The 22082-nt window shown below is 42.3% G+C and overlaps 1 protein-coding gene across 1 annotated transcript; it reads right to left on the bottom strand.

Moving 5' to 3' along the window:
- Positions 1-4090: 4090 nt before the first annotated feature.
- LOC144888289 (uncharacterized) lies at positions 4091-6760 on the bottom strand. Its single transcript, XM_078765958.1, has 2 exons — positions 6699-6760; positions 4091-6180 (listed from the first exon to the last, which is right to left on the bottom strand). Exon 2 carries the CDS (start codon positions 6155-6157, stop codon positions 4604-4606), a length of 1554 nt encoding a protein of 517 aa, XP_078622084.1. The 5' UTR covers positions 6158-6180; positions 6699-6760; the 3' UTR covers positions 4091-4603.
- Positions 6761-22082: the final 15322 nt, after the last annotated feature.

Genomic DNA, 22082 nt, shown 5'->3' with positions numbered 1-22082 from the left:
GTCAAACACCATGCAAGCATTGTTGTTGTTGTTGTTGTTGTTGTTGTTTTTGCTCACTTTGTCCGGCTGTGGTTTGCACCATCCAGTTTACACCATTTGTATTTCGGGGTGTACTGTGGTTGGTATGTCAGTTAGACCCCTCTCTTGGCCTTTGACATGCCACATCTCCAGAATCAATGCGTCGTTTGTTGGGTGCTGTGTGTCGGATGTGCGCCCCATCCAAGTCGAATTCGTGACCAGACTGCAGAGATTGGCATGGTACAGCCGACTGTGTCCTCTTGCCAAGCTGAGTTCCTCTCCCATGTTCATGTAGCTTTTGTTTGAAAAGTACTGATACTGTATATTGTATTATTTAAGCACATATAAATAATCACTAAAATCACTGAGTGTGGAAAATGTCTTCAAAATATAAATTGTCTTGTAACATTGTAAAATAATTATACCTTTAGGATAAATAAAAAGAAATAAATATATATTTTAAAATTATTACATTAAATTTTTTTTTTTTACCTTTTAAATTAAACAAATAAATAAATTAGGATAAATAAATCAAAACACAAAACATTAAAATTGTTTATGAAACAATGTTGCTCAATTTTTTTTTTTAAACAATGTTTCTCTCAATATTTGACCTCATCAGTCCCTTTATTTAGGAGGACTAGTACTCCGCTCACTATGGGAGTGGCAGGAAGGGTCATTCCTCTTTGGGGTATATAGATTACAGTCGATCTATGGTCGGGTCTCAAGAACATTGGGTGTGTGTTCATTTACCAAGTTTCCCCTGGAGAGATCGCCAAGTGAATTAAGCATTCGAGCAAGCACTCCATTCAAAACCGTTAAGAAACGGGCTGGCCTGGCAAGCACGAGCTAGATGCTTGGTAAATGAGCACAACCCGGGCTGCCTCCCTTTCAGTTTCGTGTTAAACAGCTGGAGCGAGTTTCAAAACTTCACTGCGAAAAACGTCACGTTAGCGGCAGAAGGGTGATGTTATTAACCCAACCTTTGTGGGGTATATAGAGTACAGTAGATCTTCGCTCAGTTCTGTAAGTAAAACTTACGTCACGGATGTCGGGATTCCTCCAAATTTCTTTATTTAGTGTTATGAATAGCATTAGCGACTGTTTAAAAAAGCTAATCATACGTGTTTGTGGTTTATAATATTTTTTACTGCTGGTAGAGGCCGTTGGGTCGTTGCTTCCACGAAAATGCCATCAAGTTTGGTTGAGATTGGATAAGTAACGACGGCATGTATCACGCGCGGTCAAAAAAAAATCATCAGACAGACAGACACCAAATTGTGTATTTTAGTATGATTGTAAGTAGCTAGGCGACTAACACCCATTATATGGTTAATCGTTCACATTGTGCAACAAGCATGAAACTTGGCAGTGATGTTCTTATATAGGTACTCTTTAAATCCAGTCGATTAGCCAACTCGAAATTCAACCGGCGGCCATTTTAAAATGTTTTTATTTTGTTTTTTATTTTTAATGGCCGCCAAAATTGCTAAAATGTGCCAAAAACTTTTCAAAATTAAATTTACGATGTGAAAGTATCAATACAACACCACATAACTGCATATTATCTTTAAGAGGTAGGTCAGTCAATTTACCTAATAACGATAAATGGCCGTCAGGTTGAATGTCTAGTTGGCTCATCGACTGGATTTAAACAGTACGTATGCAAGAACATTGCTGCTGGGTTTAATGCCTGTATCATAACGAGAACGTATTTTGGTGTTAACAGGCCTAGCTAAAGGTGGGAGCAGTGCTCCTGCTGCCAGTTGTCTTTCCGCTTTTCACCCTGAGCCACACAAAGGGCAAAAGCCACACCTGAGCTTCAAGTCATTAACATGAACACAAGAAGTGGAATTAAATGTTAATCAAACTGCTTTGAAATTAAGGACACTTAATTTAATGTATGTTTTAGATTTTTAGAAACTCACCCTGCACTTATTATTTTATCCTTGATGTTAATGAGTCGCAAAGCCATTAAACTCATTGCTTTCATTTTTTTCATTTTTTAGCACCTACTTCAATTTGCTGCAATGATTCCATTTCAAGAATGTGAGGTCAATCTATGTCTATGGGGTTATATTACCGATAAAAAAAAATCAATCCAATTTTTAAGACATATTTCATTTGTATAAACTTAATAGGAGTTTTATGCAAGGAAAGCAGACCCAGAATAAGACAGAAGAATAGCAAGGCCTTTCCATGATGCCAATTGTCAGGACATGAGCTCCAATCAATCAACTATTGTTCTTTCCCTCGGTTCCCTGCTTTGAAGTTGTGCCAAGAAAACCTTGGGAAATAGCCACCAACACACCAAACACGCAAAGAAAAGCCGAGCCAATATTGGGTGGCAAATGTCAAAGCTTCACACAGTTTGGATCAATACAACAATATACTATCATGCATATACTACTCACACAATTGTGAGAGTGAGTGACTGAGAAAACAAAGATTTGGAAAATGTTTTCTTTAATATAAATTCTTATTGCTCCTTCTCGAAGTAAAGGCCAAGGATAATTAAAATGGAGATTTCACATTTGGGAACAAGACACCAATTAACAAAGCGGAGCGTCAACAGAGTATATAGATTGAAGTAGATCTTAAAAACCAGTGCAGACTAACTCATTCACTCGCTGACTGACTGACTGACACCCATTAACATTACAAGAGCTGTTCGTGTTCCATTCTTCCCGCTTATAGATATATCATGTAATACATGTCGGACATGGTTGGTATATAGTAAAAGTTAATAGCCGGCGAAGCCGGTGTTGTGAATGAACGCGTACATATTATGTTGAAAAGCCAGATTTTGCTGGATCCCTTGAGAATTTCGAAGCTTTGATGCACCAAATCGCTCAATGGCGGCCGCCATCTTGCGGATGCGGAAGTATGCATAACAAATTGAAAAAGTTCAATAGGAGTTTGTTTCACCCGTCTTTTTTTGATTCACAATCTTATGCACCTCTAATTTGTAATTAAAATACTTTAAGACCAAACTCGGCCCGCACGGGTTCTGGTTATCTTCAACGAAAATCGTCACCAAACACCGGAACCAATGAGATTCGAGCATTTGAAAAAATATTTCAAAAACAAAATCACTCAATGGAGGCCACCATCTTCCGGATGCGGAAGTATGCGTAAAAAAATTGCGAAAAAGTTCAATAGGAGTTTGTTTCACCCGTCTTTGTTTGATTCACATTCTGATGCACCTCTAATTTGTAATTAAAATACTTTAAGACCAACCTCGTTCCCTGGGCCCATACAGGCCCTGGTTATCTTCAACGAAAATCTTCACCAATGACCGGAACCAATGAGATTCGAGCATTTGAAAAAATATTTCAAAAAAGCTTTTTACCACATTTTGAACGCTGAAAACGGCATCAAATATTCTAAAATTGACGAAGAATTATTTTTTAGAAATCTCGCGGCTGTAGGGGATAGTTTTTCACGGCCGGAAATATCCGAAGTTGAGACGGAATTCACCGAATTAATCAAAAAGGAAATTTTATAAATTTTAATCTCATCCAGAATGCAAATGGTGTCATTTTGAACTAGGTACGGGTACCTACTACACCTACCTACTACCAACTACCTAACCTACTGATGCCATAGTAGTGCGGGAGCCCAGAAACATTTGTTTCACATCTCGAGTACAAAAGGTTTGAGGCCTGGAATATATGCATCTATGATAGGAGACCCCAAAAAGGCAATTCTTAAGTTCTGCAATTCTGCACAGCAACCAGGGGGCGCCACCAAAGACCCCTAAATGTGACTCTTAATTCACAATTTGAGTACATCTTTCAAACTTGTCTTAAAATGTTCTCTATAGGAGTGGAAATCAGAATTCCCAATTCTTAAGTTTTCAATTTGTGTATTAGGTCGCTTAAGAACGACCTAATTAATGCTAATTAACGCTAATTAGCATTTTTAATTCACAATTTGAGTACATCCATGAAACATATGGCAATGTATTCCTTAGGTCATCCTAAATCAAGATCAGTCATTCTTAAGTATCCATTTCATGTATTAACCCACTTAAGAATGCACACTGACAAAAAGGAGAAACATAGATTGTATACAAACACAATGTTTTATTTTTTTATAAACTACACAAAAATGTACTTAGTATGCATGAATTATGCTTCAAAATCAGATCATAGTAAGTCATGTAGTAAATTGGCGTCCTGGTTCTACCGCCCATCAACAATTAAATCTCAAATCTCGGAACAAAAAACAATTTTTAATGTTAATTTTATAAAAATTAATACCTAATGTCTAACTTTTACTCTATTAGCGATATTGCTGTTTTATCTCTGACTATCGCTTATAAACTATTTAACATGTTTAAGCTAATTACCCTGAACTAAAAACAAATTTTAATGTATGTAAAAACTCAACTAACTATATCAACGAAAAATTATTGAATTTATCTCAAACATCAACATGATTGTATATATGTTGTTTTATCCAACATTCCTAACATTATTTTGCTTAAAATTTCAAAAACATTACAAATTCCCTGTCAGGATGCTTTGGATATGTACCGTACTGAATATAATCGTATGAACAGGTTTGGTCGATTGTAAACCTACACATCACCATCATCACCATCTCCTTCAACGTCCTCTTCATCAGAAGATGACTGCGCTAGGACCTCATCATCGTCAGCATCAGCTAATTCTTCATCATCTGGAACGAGCGACTCCGGAAGTTGGTCTCCCTCAAACCAGATGGGTTTATATTGATCTCCCACTAGTTCCCATCCGTCATCCTCTGATGGGTGTTGCTGGATGATTGGCTGGTCAGCATTGGCCCACATTCTTGAAACAAGCGATACACGCTTTATGTGGGCAGCAACCTCTCTTTCGCATGGAGGAATACTACTGGCATCAGCTCCCTTCAGCTTTTCAAGTTTCATACCAAGAGCTACATGTTTTGCAGGTTTTGCGCGACCCCGTTGTACAATGAACAAGGCATCCTGACTAGACGAATTTGCGCGGCGCTTTACTGACTCTGTATATCGCTCTGGTTTTAGCCCTCCGTACAAAATATTGAAAAAATCTACAACAAGTTTTGGGGGTGACGAGTCCCCGTTTCTTAAATCCTCCAATGTCGGACATTCAGGAAGGTCGACCTTTTCAACCTTGAGCAACTGGTTGCGCAAAAGCAATGCTGCTTTGGCGATTGTTCTCTCATCAGTAGATGTGTAATCATATACAACACGAATTGCATCATCTGCGGTTTCTGCATTATATAAGATGTTTCCAAGCCTTTTCCCAAGTGAACTCTGTATCTTTATGCGCGCTTTGAAGTGACTCATCAATGTCCTAGAGAGGCTGAAGGCGCTTCCCCTGGGCGTTTCTGCGGATGCCGAACAAATATCAAGATAACGTTCATATACAGAATTAAGAAGTTCAGGTCTGTTGTCTATTATTACAGATTGCTCAATGTATGCAAAAATGTCCAACACACTGGTCTCAGAAGGCGTTTTTGTTTCACGTGTGTCCTTTTGGGAAACTCGATTGGCTGACAACAAATACGCACTTTTACATGAATGATGGTAGTGGGCCTCCTTGGCAATTAAATCCGTATCAACTACTTTTGGAATAACCTTACTGTCATTTAATGTCTTTGCTGCATTTTGGATCGATACACCGGCTTCAATGGTTTCACATCTTCCCAACAGTTCGACGCTTCCACCTTTGAGTCGTTTTATCTTTTTCTCACAGAATAGACAAACAGGTGGCAAAATCCCGGCAGATGATGTAGAAGGTGCCGACTCCTTGGATGGACGTAAATGTGGGGCATTGCTACGGTGAACATCACTGGCGGCTTTAACAGGCGGCGTTTGGGATGAGATGGCGGTAAAGTTCTTGTAACAAGAAACATGGTAACCATCCATTTCAGCAGGAGACGTAGGCAATCTCTGAACTACACCACAATAGACAGAGTCCTGGAAATGTTGCTTTTGCCGTCTATTAGCTGCTGCTGTTTCTACTGCTTCCCATTGCGTATCCTTGAAAGGTAGAACGTCTGGACGAGCTTTCTTGTCTGCACTGCGTTGGATGTGAAGAATACATCTGCGTTCCAATGATGAAACAGTAGGCTGGACAGTAGGCGTAGTATTGGTGGCCGATTCCATGGTTGCATGTTTCAAATCATTGTCTGAAAAATAAAATCACAGCGGGTGGTCAGTGAGCATGGCGAGTCAGTCAGTTTTGGTCAGTGAAATCCAAAAGAAGTTATTTCAAATTTTGAGGCAATAAGTCATTATTTTCTACTCAGCTGTGGTTCGAACCTGAAATCGGTATGCATACAGAACTTTGGATACCCTCATCTGCCTGGACATTTCCTGCGCGCCACCTAGGCCTAGGGCTACATAATTCTGTATCGGCCCCGAATGCTTATTAGGCCTACAGCATAGTATTGTTTGTTGGGTTAGGGTTAGGGTTGGGTTAGGGTTAGGGTTAGGGTTGGGTTAGGGTTAGGGTTAGGGTTACCATGTTTCTTGTTACAAGAACTTTACCGCCATCTCATCCCAAACGCCACCTGTTAAAGCCGCCAGTGATGTTCACCATAGCAATGCCCCACATTTATGTCCATCCAAGGAGTCGTCACCTTCTACAACCTCTGCCGGGGTTTTGCCACCTAACCCCAAACCCTAACCCTATTTGTTGACTTACCTAAGCAGTGATCTAGGCATTGCAGGCAACATCAGACATTCTGCAGCCGATTCAGAGAATCTATGGAGGGAAAGAGCAGGAGATTCCCCATGATTAGGTCCTATGATAAACCGACAACTCCCTCTACAGGGTGTCCCAGAAAGTTCGTCCCTCAAGATAGTGTCACAAACCTGGATTGATAATGTGTTAATATTTCCCTTTAAGTCACTGGTTATTATTCCCCAAACAATGTTGTATATTGGTCCCAGTTATTCACTGCAGGACAGTCATTTCTGTAGAGAGGCACTTCCTGTTTAGGGTGTAATTGGCTCAAGTTAGGGAAGAAGCCTCCCCATTGGCTGGGAGGCCAAAACTCCTTCCTTAACCAAAACTGAACACCCTCGATCCGGCCAGCCAGACAGTTATTATTCCCCAAACAATGTTGTATATTGGTCCCAGTTATTCACTGCAGGACAGTCATTTCTGTAGAGAGGCACTTCCTGTTTAGGGTGTAATTGGCTCAAGTTAGGGAAGAAGCCTCCCCATTGGCTGGGAGGCCAAAACTCCTTCCTTAACCAAAACTGAACACCCTCGATCCGGCCAGCCAGACAGGTGTGTGCATGCTCAGCACTGGTGTGGGTGTCTACTTGGGGCCTGCCCTCAGGTCAGCACTCCAGCCCCTCCCTTGCATATAAGGGAGGGCCAGCCAGGGAGTGGAGGGGGGATAGCAGCCAGTGACAACCCAAATTCCGTTACAATACTGACTGCATTCTTAAGTGGGTTGATGCATGAAATGGACACATAAGAATTGCTGTTCTTGATTCACGATGATCTACTGAACAGTTTGGGACCAATTTGAAAGATGTACTCAAATTGTGAATTAACACTCACCTTGCCAGGGACGGGGTCAATGAGTACATTTTGCGTTCTTAAGTGGGTTAATACATGAAATGGATACTTAAGAATGACTGATCTTGATTTAGGATGACCTAAGGAATACATTGCCATATGTTTCATGGATGTACTCAAATTGTGAATTAAAAATGCTAATTAGCGTTAATTAGCATTAATTAGGTCGTTCTTAAGCGACCTAATACACAAATTGAAAACTTAAGAATTGGGAATTCTGATTTCCACTCCTATAGAGAACATTTTAAGACAAGTTTGAAAGATGTACTCAAATTGTGAATTAAGTGTCACATTTAGGGGTCTTTGGTGGCGCCCCCTGGTTGCTGTGCAGAATTGCAGAACTTAAGAATTGCCTTTTTGGGGTCTCCTATCATAGATGCATATATTCCAGGCCTCAAACCTTTTGTACTCGAGATGTGAAACAAATGTTTCTGGGCTTCCGCACTATAGTGATGGGTAAAATAGTGGCAAGAGGCTTTGGCTTCGCCGGCTCATTGCGGCTTTGCAGTCGGGTACTAGTATGACTAATCATCATCATTATTATTATTATTATTATTATTATTATTATTATTATTATTAGGCTTCCAGAGCCATAGCCATGGCCAGTCACTGTGTATGCTTCCAGAGCCATGGCCTGGAAGCCCATTGTTATTGATAAGATTTTTAAAATTCTAGTTCTGTCAATTTATTTGTGCCCAGAGTTTCTCAAAAAACGGAAACCCAATCAATTTGAAACTTTGGGAGCTGTTAGACCCTTATGTGAGTTAGCGCATATCATTTTTGTGACATCATTGGTCACATTATTTGGCCGCCATCTTGGATTTAATGAAAACCTTCAAAAACTTCTCTGAAACCGCTCAACGGATAGAAGCGAAGTTTAAAACATGTGTTCGACTACCAATTGGGACAAACGTTTGAGAAAAAATAAGTCATTGGTCGCATGGTTTGGCCGCCATTTTGAATATAAGCAAAACAATAAAAAATATTTTCTCCAGATCCACTCAACAGATCAATCCAATACTTCACATGTATGATCACAGATCATCCCACAGAATCTTGTTTCTCACAGTCTGAGAGTCCTTTAGGTGCTTTTTTGCAAACTTCAAGCGGGCTTTCATGTGTCTTTCACTGAGGAGAGGCTTCCGTCTGGCCGCTCTGCCATAAAGCCCAGATCGGTGGAGTGTTGCAGTGATGGTTGTCCTTCTGGAAGTTTCTCCCATCTCCACACAGGATCTCTGGAGCTCAGCCAGAGTGACCATCGGGGTCTTGGTCACCTCTCTTACCAAGGCCCTTCTCCCCCGATTGCTCAGTTTGGCCGGGCGGCCAGCTCGAGGAAGAGTCCTGGTTGTTCCAAACTTCTTCCATTTAAGAATTATGGAGGCCACTGTTCTCTTGGGAACCTTCAATGCAGCAGAATTTTTTTTGTAGGCTTCCCCAGATATGTGCCTCGACACAATCCTGTCTCTGAGCTTTGCAGGCAGTTCCTTCGACCTCATGGCTTGGTTTTTGCTCTGATATGCATTGTCAGCTGTGAGACCTCATATAGACAGGTGTGTGCCTTTCCAAATCATGTCCAATCAATTGAATTTACCACAGCCCACAGGTGGACTCCAATCAAGGTGTGGAAACATCTCAAAGATGATCAAGAGAAGTGGGAGGCATCTGACCTAAATTTCAAGTGTCATAGCAAAGGGTATGAATACTTATGTAAATGTGATATTTCAGTTTTTTCTTTTTAATAAATTTGCAAAACTTTCTAAAATCCTGTTTTCTCTTTGTCATTATGGGGGATTGTGTGTAGATTGATGAGGGAAAAAATGAATTTAAACGATTTCAGCATAAGGCTGCAACATAACAAAATGTGAAAAAAGTGAAGGGGTCTGAATACTTTCTGAATGCACTGTATGTGTGCATGTAATTACATGTCACATGCCTTCCTACCTTTTTTATTGTATTGCTCGAGTATCAAAAACTTAGAGCATTACATCACCGTCGCAATGCCAGTTTAGCATGAGAGAGCAGTTAGGAGCACGCTACACACTCCACACTTGCAGACTGATGGAAAGTTAAATCCAACACGATGGTTCCATGAAGCAAGCTCAGCCTCGGAACGAGGTACGAACTTGATTAAAAGTTACCCGTGAGCATGTATATGCAGTTAGCCAACAAGAGTTTACGGATCAACTTGTCTTGCAGTGTTGTCGAGTAAATGACCGGCAAACGATGGTGGCAAACAATGTTTTGCTTCCCCTCAGCAAAAAGCGTGGGATTTGGGGGATCAATTGCACAATGGACAAGATTACGGTGGCAGAAGTATCACACCTGGCTGTTCTGCTAAACAGGAAAATGGCAGCATGCACTTTAACCAATGTGAAATCGTGCACGGACCCTTCGCCGAAACATTTCAGTGTACATCCTCTCGAGCAAACCTTGCACCGATATTTTCCAAAAGTTCATTTCCATCCTGACATTAAAAAATACCTTCTCATTTCCACATTCCAGAAAAGCTCATGCATATCCGTTTGCTTTCGATCAACACCTGCATGATAACAAAATCATTCATTTATGAACTTTCTATTCATTGTACCTTAGTAAACGAATGTCATAACACACCGTGCGGAATTCATTATGCAGCGTTTTGGATTGTCAAATGAACATCATTGGTAATGGGTATTTTGGAAGAACTTTTCTCCTCCAAAATTTAGCCCAACATTGCCTTTCATTGCAAACTGGGTACTTGGCAAAGAGAATGTACCCATTGAATGCCTGTAATTAATTAGCACTGTCTGGCAGGAGTGCAAAAATTGTAATCTTAATTAACCTTCTGTCCCACAGTGTGTGTTGATGTTAATTGTTTGGGGGCCTGTGCAATGACTTTGCAAATACCTATTTGATATCTGGCTGAAAGGACACAACAAAAGTCACTGTGGGGAAGAGGAAAAAAATATACGCTTGAAACTTATCGTACATTTGTCTATTTCGGGAACTCGATTGATGCAAGGCCTAGGAGGCAATGGGAGGAAGGTGAATGTGAAAAGGGAGACTGATCCTTTCAACTAAAGCAACACGCCTTTGTTTCACCTCTCGGGCTATGATACTGGTTTTGATCAAACCCTTGTCAATTAATGTCATGGCTACTTTTTTGTGTACCGTAACCTTGTTTTTTGTCCCCCGTCGCTCAGCGGAGCGAAAGGGGGACTATGGCTTTCCCCTCCGTCCGTGTGTTCGTCTGTTCGTCCGTCCGTCCGTCCGTGCGTGCGTGCGTGTGTGCGTGCGTGCGTGCGGGCGTGCGTGCATGCGTGCGTAAGCGAAGGACCGCATTCGAATTTGGTGTGTGGGTGCAACCCACGTCAAAATCCAAGATGGCCGCCGCCATGTATGTCTGATGCCATGTATGTCTGAACCTTGTAACCTGCATATCTTGAAAAATAAGCGAAGTACCAACTTCTAATCTGGTGTGTGGGTGTATCTAGGCATAAGGAAGAACGCTGTTTAAAATCGGGTCGCCACGTCAAAATCCAAGATGGCCGCCACTATATATATCTCTGAACCTCGTGAGCGAAATATCTCGAAAAATAAGCGAAGTACCAACTTCTAATCTGGTGTGTGGGTGATTCTAGGCACAAGCAAGAACGCTGTTTAAAATCGGGTCGCCACGTCAAAATCCAAGATGGCCGCCGCCATGTATGTCTGATGCCATGTATGTCTGAACCTTGTAACCTGCATATCTTGAAAAATAAGCGAAGTACCAACTTCTAATCTGGTGTGTGGGTGTATCTAGGCATAAGGAAGAACGCTATTGAAAATTGGGTCGCCACGTCAAAATCCAAGATGGCCACCGCCATGTATGTCCGACACTTGTGAGATGAATATCTTGAAAAATAAGCGAAGTACCAACTTCTAATCTGGTGTGTGGGTGTATCTCGGCATAAGGACGAACGCTGTTGAAAATTGGGTCGCCACGTCAAAATCCAAGATGGCCGCCACGATGTATGTCCGACACTTGTGAGATGAATATCTTGAAAAATAAGCGAAGTACCAACTTCTAATTTGGTGTGTGGGTGTATCTCGCCATAAGGAAGAACGCTATTGAAAATTGGGTCGCCACGTCAAAATCCAAGATGGCCGCCCCCATATATATGTCTGAACCTTGTGAGTGAAATATCTCGAAAAATAAGCGAAGTACCAACTTCTAATCTGGTGTGTGGGTGTATCTAGACATAAGGAAGAACGCTGTTTAAAATTGGGTCGCCACGTCAAAATCCAAGATGGCCGCCGCCATGTATGTCTGAATCTTGTGAGAAGAATATCTTGAAAGATAAGCGAAGTACCAACTTCTAATTTGGTGTGTGGGTGTATCTCGGCATAAGGAAGAACGCTGTTGAAAATTGGGTCGCCACGTCAAAATCCATGACGGCCGCCACCATATATATGTCTGAACCTTGTGAGCGAAATATCTTGAAAAATAAGCGAAGTACCTTCTGGTGTGTGGGTGTATCTAGGCATAAGGAAGAACGCTATTGAAAATTGGGTCGCCACGTCAAAATCCAAGATGGCCGCCTCCATGTTTGTCTGACCCTTGTGAGCGAAATATCATATCATAGCATGTTTTCTGCGTGTTCCACTTTGTCAACTCACATCACTTCCCCGACGGGGGACCGAGGCGTAACGCTTGTTAACCTAGTCATACACGAGGGTCAAAAGTTACTCCTCAACTAACCTGCAACAATGTTACAAGCCCATACTTATCAGAACTAGGAAAAGTTGCTGATAAGAAAAGTCCTGACGTCTATTGTCTTAGAACAAGCGTATGCAGGGCCAGTCGATGAGAACACGAGGCACAAAGAGCAATTTTCAGTTGACTGTGGTTCAAAGTTATCTTGCACATTCAAGGTTAAACTAAACGTTCTTGTTAAAGGATAACCTTCACTGATTCATGTCCACTTTCACATCCACATCCACATATATCAACTTCCACATTTCTCCACTTCCACTTCCACATTCCTCCACTTCCACATTCCTCCACTTCCACATTTCTCCACTTCCACATCCACATTTTTCCACTTCCACATCCACATTTCTCCACTTCCACATCCACATTTCTCCACTTCCACATTTCTCCACTTCCACATCCACATTTCTCCACTTCCACATTTCTCCACTTCCACATCCACATTTCTCCACATCCACATTTCTCCACTTCCACATCCACATTTTTCCACTTCCACATCCACATTTCTTCACATCCACATTTCTCTACATCCACATTTCTCCACTTCCACTTCTACATTTCTCCACTTCCACATTCACATTTCACCACTTTCACATTTCTCCACTTCCACATCCACATTTCTCCACTTCCACATCCACATTTCTCCACTTCTACATCCACATTTCTCCACATCCACATTTCTCTACTTCCACATCCACATTTCTCCACTTCCACATCCACATTTCTCCACTTCCACATCCACATCCACATTTCCCCACTTCCACATCCCCATTTCTCCACTTCCACATCCACATTTCTCCACATCCACATTTCTCTACATCCACATCCACATTTCTCCACTTCCACATCTACATTTCTCCACTTCCACATACACATTTCTCGACTTCCACATCCACATCCACATTTCTCCACTTCCACATCCACATTTCTCCACATCCACATTTCTCCACTTCCACATCCACATTTTTCCACTTCCACATCCACATTTCTTCACATCCACATTTCTCTACATCCACATTTCTCCACTTCCACTTCTACATTTCTCCACTTCCACATTCACATTTCACCACTTTCACATTTCTCCACTTTCATATCCACATTTCTCCACTTCCACATCCACATTTATACCCTTCCCCTTCTACATTCACTTCCACATCCACATTTCCCCACTTCCACATCCACATTTCTCCACTTCCACATCCACATTTCTCCACTTCTACATCCACATTTCTCCACATCCACATTTCTCTACTTCCACATCCACATTTCTCCACTTCCACATCCACATTTCTCCACTTCCACATCCACATCCACATTTCCCCACTTCCACATCCCCATTTCTCCACTTCCACATCCACATTTCTCCACATCCACATTTCTCTACATCCACATCCACATTTCTCCACTTCCACATCTACATTTCTCCACTTCCACATACACATTTCTCGACTTCCACATCCACATCCACATTTCTCCACTTCCACTTCTACATTTCTCCACTTCCACATTCACATTTCACCACTTTCACATTTCTCTACATCCACATTTCTTCACATCCACATTTCTCTACATCCACATTTCTTCACATCCACATTTCTTCACATCCACATTTCTCTACATCCACATTTCTCTACATCCACATTTCTCTACATCCACATTTCTTCACATCCACATTTCTCTACATCCACATTTCTTCACATCCACATTTCTCTACATCCACATTTCTCTACATCCACATTTCTCTACATCCACATTTCTCTACATCCACATTTCTCTACATCCACATTTCTTCACATCCACATTTCTCTACATCCACATTTCTCTACATCCACATTTCTCTACATCCACATTTCTCTACATCCACATTTCTTCACATCCACATTTCTCTACATCCACATTTCTCTACATCCACATTTCTTCACATCCACATTTCTTCACATCCACATTTCTTCACATCCACATTTCTCCACATCCACATTTCTTCACATCCACATTTCTCTACATCCACATTTCTTCACATCCACATTTCTCTACATCCACATTTCTCCACTTCCACTTCTACATTTCTCCACTTCCACATTCACATTTCACCACTTTCACATTTCTCCACTTTCATATCCACATTTCTCCACTTCCACATCCACATTTATACCCTTCCCCTTCTACATTCACTTCCACATCCACATTTCCCCACTTCCACATCCACATTTCTCCACTTCCACATCCACATTTCTCCACTTCTACATCCACATTTCTCCACATCCACATTTCTCTACTTCCACATCCACATTTCTCCACTTCCACATCCACATTTCTCCACTTCCACATCCACATCCACATTTCCCCACTTCCACATCCCCATTTCTCCACTTCCACATCCACATTTCTCCACATCCACATTTCTCTACATCCACATCCACATTTCTCCACTTCCACATCTACATTTCTCCACTTCCACATACACATTTCTCGACTTCCACATCCACATCCACATTTCTCCACTTCCACTTCTACATTTCTCCACTTCCACATTCACATTTCACCACTTTCACATTTCTCCACTTCCATATCCACATTTATCCACTTCCACATCAACATTTCTCCACTTCCACATCCACATCCACATTTCTCCACTTCCACATCAACATTTCTCCACTTCCACATCAACATTTATCCACTTCCACATCCACATTTCTCCACTTCCATATCCACATTTCTTCACTTCCACGTCCACATCCACATTTCTCCACTTCCATATCAACATTTCTGCACTTCCACATCCACATTTCTCCACTTCCACATCCACATTTCTCCACTTCCACATCCACCTTTCTCCACATCCACATCCACATTTCTCCACTTCCACATCAACATTTCTCAACTTCCATATTTCTCCACTTCCACATCCGCATTTCTCCACTTCCACTTCCACATTTCTCCACTTCCACATCCACATTTCTCCACTTCCACATCCACATCCACATTTCTCTACTTCCACATCATTTGCTCCAAACACAATTCTGCGTTAGAAAGAAGTATCGCTGTACTGTTCTGCCAATCTCTCCTGCAAACATACGCTGGCATGAGATTTTCACCAGAACCTGAATTGCACACTGCCATTCCTCCACAAATAACAAATTCTTCACCAACTTATGTTTTCAACAAGAACAAGGCTCATGGAAGAGCAATGTTAACTTGACTGTCAGGTAAAGGGGCAACAACTGGGAGCACCAGGCAAGAGGTTAAATGAACAGGAAGGGAAGACAGAGAGACAGAGGAAACACTGAAATCAGCAGGTAAGATGGTTGGTTAGGAATGGGTAATAGCGGTAATTTAAAGATCCTGGATCAAGTTGGGGGATGATACAAGACGGCGGTGGCTGCTTGAAGTCTTGGAGGTAAGAGTGAGGCATAACAACCTCTGAAAGGTTGTTCCATACACAGTGGAAGCAAGGAATAATAGAGTTGAGGTGTATAGTCAGCCTGGATTGTGTTTGTTTAATCAGGAGGAAGTTAATGGAAGAATGTGTGCATCTTGGAATTTCTGCGGAGGTTCAGAGAACTGAGAGAGCAGGGGGAGCAATGCAGGAGAATAGACGTAAGAAAACAGAGAGACCACCGGATGACCTGTGATGTGAGAGCAACAGAACTTGTGCTTCAGCATTGTCATGGGAGATTTCAAAAATCTTTAGAACTTTAGATACCACAGAATCCAGGAGAGACAGATCATGAATTTGAATGGGGGATGATCTGAGATGTGGTGAAAAGCTGTCTTGAAGTCTTGGAGGGAATTAATTTAAAGAAATTGTGGAACCTAGTTCCATAGGTGAGAACAAGAGGAATAAATGAGTGAATGTGATCAGTGATCCTGAACGTTGGGAGTTTCACTAGAAGGGGGCGGGTGGTGGGGGGAGGGGGGGGGGAGGAGTTGATTTGATGGTGGACGCATATGATCTGCAGGTACCTGCGGTGGAGGGACAAAGCACAGAGATGGCAGAGTGTGCAAGACCATAAAGGAAAGGGAAGAAGATGGAGAGCCCACTGACCTGTCTGTGATGGCAAAGTGATTGGCCCATATGCTCTGCTTCATCGTGGGAGATTCCAATGACCTTGAAGGTTGTGTTTCCACCCCTCCTTCTGCTGTTCATTTTGCTTTCTTGCGTCTTAAACCGTTTTATGTTCCAATGCCTTGGCTGTGTGTGAGTGTGTGTGTGTGTGTGTGTGTGTGTGTGTGTGTGTGTGTGTGTGTGTGTATGTGTGTATGTATAATGTATATACAGACTTGGCATTTAATATGGAATATTTTTTTTTTCTTGACTTGGGTTTACTTTCTTAACTCAGTATATCAATCTAGTGAGTTTCTTTTACACTTTGGTGATTTATTTGTTAAAAGAACCATGTCACTGATTATCTGTCGCAGCAAGAAGTCAACAACAGGATTATATCACAGGTGGCGTGGCAAAATGTACGGACAGGTGCATTTGATGATTGGCTTCACAGTCGGGTATACAAGGGTTGTTGCGTTCTGTATTAGTGGAAAACAACTGCTGCACGTCTCCAAAAGTTATTGCCGCTTCCTCTGGAGATGGTCCGTCAACTCGACAATGCTGTTTGTCATGGAGTGGTGGCTTTACGAAATTACGGCATGAAACAGCGTGCTATTGCTCGGCAGTATGGCATCACTCAAGGTCAGGTGTCAAAGATCCTGAAACGAAATGCTCAGAGGGGTGTCCCTACTCCAATACCGAGGCCAGGACGTCCCCGCAGAACCACAAGGAGGGATGATCGCCAGCTGCACCGGTTAGTCCGCAACGGCCGTACCAAGTCAGCTAATCGTCTTAGGGCTGAGTGGCAGCAACTGACAAATGTGCCTGTATCCAGAAGGCTAGTCAACCAACGACTGGTTCAAGCAGGCTATCGTGCCAGGCGTCCCCTGAGAAAGCCACGCCTGACCAGACAACACCGCCAGGGCCGATTGCAGTGGGCCAGAGAGCACCGTCAATGGCAGCCAGGACACTGGAATCACGTGATCTTCAGTAACGAGTCTAGATTTCTGGTCTGTCGTCAAGATGGCCATGTCCGAGTGCGCAGACAAGTGCATGAAGCCTACAACAAAGATTGTATAGTGCCAAGAGTCCAAGCTGGAGGTGGTGGGGTGACCGTTTGGGCTGCTTTTCATGCAAGGGGCAAAACTGACCTGGTTGTTCTGAATGGAAACCTGAACCAGTTCAAGCACAGGGCCATTCTGGAAGAAACATTGCTTCCATTTGCTCGTGCAGCCTTTCGAGGAAACTTTGTCTTCCATGATGACAATGCACGCCCTCATCGTGCTCGCATGATCCAACACTTTCTTGCTGACTGTGGTGTAGAGCATATGGAGTGGCCTGCCATGTCCCCGGATATGAATCCGATAGAGAACTTGTGGGCAGAATTAACGCATCAAATCGACCACTTGGACCAGCAGCCGACCTCTGTGAGTGAATTGCAGCAGGCTATTATCACTGCATGGCAAGCGATTCCTGTCCAAACCTTGGCAAATCTCCTGAACAGCATGCCTCAACGTGTACGTGCTCTCCGGAATGCTCGTGGGGGTTACACGAAGTACTGAACTGTAATTTTACTGTCCGTAATCCCAGTCGTAATTTAACTTTTGTTTTTGTTAAAAAAATTTTTGGCTAATGTGCAAAATAAAGAGATACTTCTGGAAAACGTACAAAAGTTTAACACAGTACTGTCCAAGAATTGAGTTCGATATCAGTTTCCATCACTTTCAAGGATCAATTTATTTGTTTCGAAATGTCAAATGTAGTTTTTGTTTCTTTTAAAGGTCACATTAACAAAATCTAGAATAATTTCAACATAATTCCAATGAACTTTTGGTTCTAAGACATCTTGAAAAGTAAGTTCACCCCCACAAAAAAAATATTCCATATTAAATGCCAAGTCTGTATATACATATATATATATATATATCTATATAATTATATATATATATATATATATATATATATATATATATATATATATATATATGTATATATATATATATATGTATATATATATATATATATATATATATATATATATATATATATATATATATATATATATATATATATATAGATAGATACATAGCTCTCTCTAACCACTGGCTAACTCATATTAATGTTCGCTACCTTGTGGGTGTTGTAGAAAGCTAAAATGTGGCGTGCCAGCACATATCGAAACTGGTACACCGGCAAAAATTACAGAACCATCGGAAAGCATCGGGAAATTAAAATTTACGTACAAGCCATAATGGCATATGTACAAAAAAAAACAAAAAAACCTTGAATCAATATCCAGCATTTTAAATTTGGAATATCTTTAACTGTAAAATGTGAAATAAAAAATAATGTCTGTAAATGAAAAAAGGAAAAGCGTCCACAAATGACAATGTACTGTAAACCTGTCCATAAAAAAAAAACCTCATCCACATCTAGCATTTGAAAATTTTAATTTATATAACTGTAAACTGTGATATCACAATCTCAATGAAAATTTACATAGGAATCGTAAACACATCCGTAAAATAATATTTATTATGTACCTATGTATGAAGCACGATTGGTTATTGCATACAAAATAAATATATATATATATAAATTAATATGTATATATATTGTTGCGGATCTCGACGCCGGCCTTCTCCCCTTAACAAGGGGGGATTAGTCCCCTTGTCTTTGACTGGCCTGGCGGCACCCGGGACCTATGACGTCCCTCCCGGACAGCGTGAAATAGGGTATTAGGATGAGAATTCACTATTACCTAATTACTCGCGCTGCCCTGAAACGAGGAAATAAGCCCCGCACGAACCACGCGTGTTGAGACGCCGAGCGGTGCGTACACGCGATCCGTGCCGTTTAGATGGTGAACCCGGTTCTAGCGATCTTATTCGTGCCACGCTTAGTCAATGGATAAATCACAAAAGCGGTCGAATTGGAAAAAGGAAGAACAAGTTTATTTACACTGTACAATGATTCCAGAAAAAGGGGACACAGTGCAGCCTTAAACAGTCTTAATTAATACCCAGGACAAACGGGCCCATCTCACACACACACACACACTCACACGGGGCTTGCAGCTGCAGGATGATGGTCCGCGTCCAGGGATGGCTCCCGTGCAGCTCCCTCCGGTCTCCGGCTCGTCCCGTGCAGATGGTAAGAGGAGAAGGCAGGAGCTCTCCACGTGTCGTTTGGACGCACAGGGTTATTTTGGGGCGAACAGTAGGGTGTGGGCTCTGGCGGTTAATCACTGGCGGCTATGACTGCGTTTACTCGCGTGGCCAAAGTAGGCGCTATTCGCCACCGGCACGTCTGGCTGCAGTCGTGTACTCGTACCGCCAACGCCTCTTCTTCCACCCCTCTGGCGCGTACATTATACTATGGCGAGGTACAGTTCAATGCCTCAAAGCGAGTGATGCGAGTCAAGTTCTCCTCAATCAGTCCTCTCACCAAGCCCTCTCCCAACGAGTCCTCTTCCACCAGTCGTTCCAGTCCTCCACGTAAGTCCTGTTCAAGGGCTTTGTGCAGTGACTTATATAGGCACGCCCTGTGAACCTTCTCAAACTTACCAGACGCGCCTCTCCACGCCCTCTCATGCCATGCCGTTAGAGCCCTGATTGGCTGGTGGCTCTTACCGTCATCGCCTCTGACGCTCTGCCTTGACGCCGCCCCCACCCCGACCTCGCGCTCCTCCTTCTCAGGCCTACCTCGTGTTACTCGACTAGTGAGTGAGAAAAGGGCAGCAAATGCTGCGGGCAGCCAAAGCGTAACAACTGAGCGGGCAGCCAAATGGGGCGCGGGATCAATTACGCCCATAGAGGTGGAATTGGAGGGTGGACGCAAAAATGAGCGGGACCTAAACTCATGTCTTTACACAATGCAGATATTAATAGGGGAAATGGCCTATACTTACACATACTATGACATAACTAATACTGCAAGTGGGCCTACATGTTGCTCGTGGAACTAACTATGGGGGGCAACCCTTTAACCTTTAATGATCAATATGTGCAAACAATATATATATATTGTTATGGATTCTTCACTTCCGTTGTTGTGGTTCTCATCCACTGCAAACATTTTTGGTTCCATGTACTATTATTGTTATCGTTTAAGTGAAATAGAGATTACTTTTTTCAAAAGGTAAAAAAAAGTTAATGTTTTAAATGAAACCGGAACCGGACAACAATGAAGAGGGAGAAGAGGAAAAAGAAGGCGGAGCGAGTGAGTCGGACAAGAAGCCGAGCTGTTTGGAGGTCTGGAGCAAACGCTGGTGAACGGAGGTCACTAGCGAACTTTGGGGTTTCCTGGGAAAGGGATTCCTGCGACAGAGTTGTTATCGCTGTGACAGATAAACCTGCGTGACAGGTTTTGCGGTCGATTCCGAAGAGAATCGTTGGAGTGCCATTACGTCTCGAGAACGGGCCGTTGGCCATTTTGACTCACGCCGATTTTCGCATCGCTCCAGGTTTTTCACATCGCTTCAACCATTTTCACCGCATCCAGACATTAACTTGGTGTATGTGTGTAACGTGGCTTTTGAGTGGGAAATCTGCGGTTCGCCGATTGGGAGCTGTCGAGCGTCCATACCTGAAGGTGTGATTTCCGCGTCGCTTCAGGAGGGTGCCTTCGCCCATCTTTGGCAGTGTGACTGTCAACCGAGCGGGATTCTGGTTTCGATACGACATCGTTCTGACGATCACTGGAGTGGATCGACTTTGGCTTGATGCCGGGATAGAGACATTGGGAATGTTTTTGTTTCACTCACTTGGAGCACAATGAGTTACCTTGTATGAACTGATGGTACCATCATAGGAAAATGATATATTGGTTGTACAATAATTGATTACTATTGTTATTGTACTGTTATTCTTGTGTGACCTTAATACAATACTTGTTTGTTGGTAACAATTGGTGTGGTTTCACCATTGATCTTTGACATACAGAATAACACATTTTTCTGCCGTGACTCCTCTCGGGGCCCGGAGGTACACCGTGACCGGGGTTTGGGGAGGAGCACGTAACAGAAATTGGGGGCTCCTCGTCTGGGATTTAATTCCCTAACATCCTCGTCCGGGATAAAATTCCCTAACACTCGTCTGGGATAGAATTCCCTAACATTCCCCAAATTCCCAAATTTGGAATTTCCTAACATACCCAAATTTTTTCCAAAAATTTAAAAATTTGTGTGTGAAGGTTAACAGGTGCTAACTAATAGTCACCATGGTGTTTGACGCAGAAAATTTTGCGGCGTCCCCTAATGAGGCACAGTTCCAGGTGTTAAAAAGCATGACTATGTGTGTTGAAATAAAGTCAACAAGTTCACGCATGCGTATTACAACCCGAACCCAACGAGTTGCCCTCTGAACTTACACAGTCTGTGAGGGAGAGGATGCAGTGCATTGTGGGATGGAACCCTTGGAATCTGATACGCAAAGTATTGTGGGATGGGGCGCCTGGTAACCGGTCGTCCGTCCAATGGATGTTAGTGTGAGGAATTGTTCGATGTATAATGAAAACGTTTCTAAGTAACTTATGGACTTATATGTGAAACGACGGATATCTGGGAGACGGATACCCTCTGTATATCACACTCGCCACCAAGTTGTCTAACCTTGGTTCGAATCCCGACCCAGCTATAAACTGTCATCCTGGTGTTTCACAGGCAGGGTGATTCATTAATGTGTGTGTCGTCCTTCACATTAACATTGAGCAGGTGTCC

The sequence above is a fragment of the Myxine glutinosa genome, chromosome 11 (genome assembly GCF_964187855.1).
Source record: "Myxine glutinosa chromosome 11, kmMyxGlut1.1, whole genome shotgun sequence".
Classification (NCBI taxonomy): domain Eukaryota; kingdom Metazoa; phylum Chordata; class Myxini; order Myxiniformes; family Myxinidae; genus Myxine; species Myxine glutinosa.
This window is presented reverse-complemented; position numbering and strand designations above follow the sequence as displayed.

Bases quoted from the DNA above. Each gene is read 5' to 3' on its own strand.
- LOC144888289 (XM_078765958.1), bottom strand. From the start codon at position 6,157: ATGGAATCGGCCACCAATACTACGCCTACTGTCCAGCCTACTGTTTCA.